We start from the raw sequence: 3,536 nt of genomic DNA, 5'->3' as shown, positions 1-3,536 counted from the left end.
TTTCAGGGATGGTGGATGTATCCCATTGTGCCTGGGGGGCCAGTGGTGTCTGGTTCTCCGTGCCTTACATTTACATTCTGAACACAAATAAGGACTATCTTAAGGCAAAAGAAGTAGAAATAGAAGGCAATTCTGACCATTTTCCCTCTCTTTCTCAGTACAGTTTGAACTGTGAAGTAGTATAATCAGTGCTTTCCTCTTCATTCCATTCTCCTCTAGCAGGTAAGCTGGCCATGAGCAGGGGCAGGAAGATATTAAATGGCTCTTTCTCAATGTGTGAGGGTCAATTTCCAGTGTTCAAGAATACATTCTAGAGGAGGAAGAGCATTTGACACTGAGTTCCCCATCTCCTTCCAGTTGTCTTGGTGAGCCCTCCAAGTGACATAGGGGCAATAAATGCAACTCCCAACCTGCTAGCGGTCTGATAGGCTGAGTTCATGCTCCCCAAAATTGAAGAATGAATTTTGAGAAGCAAGGGAGGTGAGGAGTGGGACATTTTATTGAGGGAGCCACAGCTCCTGAGAGAGACAGGAGGCCACTGGGAAGGTGGGTTGCCCCTGCTGACCTAAACTAACCAGTTTCTGGTAACTTGTTACAGCTGCCACAGGAAAGAGGAATGCAAGGGCAAAGGAAAGACTCATCGGTGGGAAACCCTGACCACTTAGATACCCAAGTTAACAGGATGAAGGTTTATCTCTCTGGCAAACTGAGTCATCAATGCCCTCGTGTGAGCTCCATTAACCCCCAACATTCAATGTTTTTATTAATAAGTGCAGCTATTTTACATGAAAATACAGGGGGGCAGAGGATAGCTCAGTGGAATAAGTGCTTGCCTGGCGAGTGCAAGGTCCTGAGTTCGATACCTGGTACCACCAAAAAGTTCAATTGAATGAAAATACATTTAACTTTAAGCTTTTTACTAATTACTTTATACATTTACTTCCCAATGGAATTCCATTTCATGTCCTTTTATACATAGATGACCATAAGAAATCCCTGGGTTCATAAACTAGCTCTTGGGAAAAACTGATCTCTTGTCTCCCCATTTCACAGATGAGAAAACTAAGGCTCAGATAGAGGCACTTTCTCATCTCCCAGAGATGCTAAATGAAGCTATAACTATTGTTCCAACTCCTACACAGCTACATTCATTCTTCCTCAACCTCCAGCAAACACTTCCACAAACGCCTTTTCCCACATCTGGGCAAGACTCAGAGACAAAGGGGAGTGCTTGTAGCTGGAGCCCTGCGACACTGAAGCTGCAGAGACCGGCACAGACAGGCACGCCGCAATGGCCGCCAATGGCCACAAGAGGGAGCGCGCTGGCTCCGGAGCTGGAACGCTCTTCAAGGGGCGGGAGCCGCAAACAGTGCGCATGCGCTGGAAGGGAGGCGGGGGCGCCAGCTTGTGAAGGGCGGGACGGTGGCCGAGAGGGCACCAGAGGAGGACGGTGGCTCGAAAGGTCCGGCATGGAGCACCTAGAGCGCTGCGAGTGGTTCCTCCGGTGGACTTTGGTGCGGGCGGCCGTGCGACGCTACCTGCCGTGGGCGCTGGTGAGCTCCATGCTGGCGGGCTCATTCCTCAAGGAGTTCTCTCCGCTGCCTGAGAGCTACCTCAGCAACAAGCGCAACGTCCTGAACGTGTGAGTGTGCCTCCTGTTGTGCCATAGCCTCACGGTGGCCTCGGCCGGGTGGCGGGGACTAGCCGCCGGGACGGATGACTTTGGAAGGGAAGCCCTTCCCACCGTGACAGCAGCATCTGCGCGAGTGTCGCCCCTCGGAGACCCGGGAGCGGCTAGCGTCACTGGCATTTTGTGTGTGTAGCTTCAGAGGTGGCAGCCCGAGTTTGACGGGGCAGGCGGTGAGGGGCAGGGTGTGCAGTGTCTGTGTACGTGGGAGTGCGGGCTGGGACTGGAGGGTGACCGGCCTCCCACTTCCCCTTGGAGGGAAACACTGCCGCTCCCGTTTGGGACATGTCACGCACGTCCCTCCTTTCGGCCTGTGTCGGATCCTCTCTGACAGAGCCAGTCATGGCCTTTTAAAGACCCCACTACCAGCAGCAGCAGCAGCACCCCACTACCACTGTCAGCCCTTTCATGAGCTGATGACAGAATCCCCACTCCAAGATACCGGCAGAGGAGTGAAACCCTCCAGTCTCTGACCTTTCCCTTGGATCTCCTTGGACCTTTTTCAGCGACCATAGTGCATGGCAATGGCCCAGGAAAGCAAACCCAGCTGGGCTTTTGGTGAAATGTCAACTGCACCCACTCACTTCTTTTCTTTTAACTTCTAGGCTGTAAATCTATAGCACAAAAACGCTGGTGCAGTCTTACAGGGAAACTGAAGTTGAAACTTCTCCCTTGATGTGAGCCCAGTTCCTCAGTAGTAGTGTCTCTAGAATCCCCTGGAAGTTAGCCCAACTTTGATTATCTGCTTAAACCCTGGTTTCTTTCCCAGGCAGCTCCATCAAATGCCAGTCTTGGCTCTGGCAAGCCCTTCAATTATCAGTGGCAGTGAGGACTTTAGTGACAGGTCCCTGGGCGGTGTCTGAGAAAGTGTTGGAACTTAGGAAAGAGGCACTCTGTCCTTGGCCCACCCTCTGTCCTCACCCACCCTGCCCTGCTGGGCTAAGAATAGATTATGAGAGTGGCTGTAGCCTCTCCCAGGTCTCTTCCCTGCGTGTTTCCTACAGCTGGCCCCCAGGCTGGCCACCTTTCATGAGCACAGGGGAGGCAGACCAGGGAGCTACTGCTTGGTCTGGGCTGGGTAAGCGTAGCCGGCATGGCACACGGGTCCCTGTTGTTTGGGAGTGGCCACGGATGCTGGTGTTTTGTTCCAAACTACTGTGCTAATGAATGGGAGGAAACTAGTGGTGAGTCAGTGGATCTGGAAGGGATTTTGAAATTCATTGGGTACCCTCAGCTTGATTGCACAGGGAACTGCTGCCTAGAGAGAAGCATGAACAAGTTAAGTCAGAGTCCGGTGAAAATTCTGTCTCGGTTAAAATCCTGGCTCTTCAAGCTTGAAATAAAGCTCCTTGTTCCAAGATGTTTTCTGCCATATAGGAAAGAACAGTGATATGGCAGAAAAACCCATAATGACGCGGGCTTGGGGATCGCCCAGAGCGCATTTTAATTTGTGCTTGCTGTGTGTGAGTATGCCCCTGGGCAAGGAGCTCAGTTTTTCTGAAGTTCAAGATTCTGGGCTAAAATGAGACAGATAATTCTGTACCTTTTCCAGGCAATTGTGTCCTCTGGCAAGTAAATGCTTGTGAAAGGTGCTGGCATTGGGTAGATGCCCAGCTGTTATTGCTCCCCTCAGCAAATTCACAGTGTTAAAAACAAGACTATAGTTTTAAACTCCAGCTCCACACTTAAGACCTCTATATTGGCATTATGTTTCTGTGTGCCTCAGTTTCTTTATCTGTATAAGAGGGCACCTTGTGGTTGCACCTGCCTTGTAGCATTAAAGACTAATTTCACTTAGTAAGTGAAGCACATAGTAAGGAATGAAAACAGAATAGCTGGTAGGATTTTT

General features: G+C 50.6%; 2 protein-coding genes across 2 annotated transcripts in view; both read left to right on the top strand.

The window, feature by feature from the left end:
• Positions 1-1,412: 1,412 nt before the first annotated feature.
• The window catches only part of Fitm2 (fat storage inducing transmembrane protein 2), a 3,693-nt gene continuing 1,569 nt past the window's right edge, over positions 1,413-3,536 (top strand). The window contains exon 1 of the mRNA XM_004630928.2: positions 1,413-1,642. Coding sequence (XP_004630985.1) covers positions 1,470-1,642 — 173 coding nt within the window. The 5' untranslated portion in view covers positions 1,413-1,469. The remainder of the gene's footprint in view (positions 1,643-3,536) is intronic.
• The window catches only part of Oser1 (oxidative stress responsive serine rich 1), a 90,181-nt gene continuing 88,203 nt past the window's right edge, over positions 1,559-3,536 (top strand). Inside the window, exon 1 of the mRNA XM_023714864.1 lies at positions 1,559-1,642. The gene's annotated coding sequence lies outside the window, so the exon portion shown is untranslated. The remainder of the gene's footprint in view (positions 1,643-3,536) is intronic.

The sequence above is a fragment of the Octodon degus genome, unplaced genomic scaffold (genome assembly GCF_000260255.1).
Source record: "Octodon degus isolate 3935 unplaced genomic scaffold, OctDeg1.0 scaffold00037, whole genome shotgun sequence".
In the NCBI taxonomy this organism is placed as follows: Eukaryota; Metazoa; Chordata; class Mammalia; order Rodentia; family Octodontidae; genus Octodon; species Octodon degus.
Note: the sequence above shows the minus strand (reverse complement) of the source record. Positions and strands in the feature narration are given on the sequence as shown.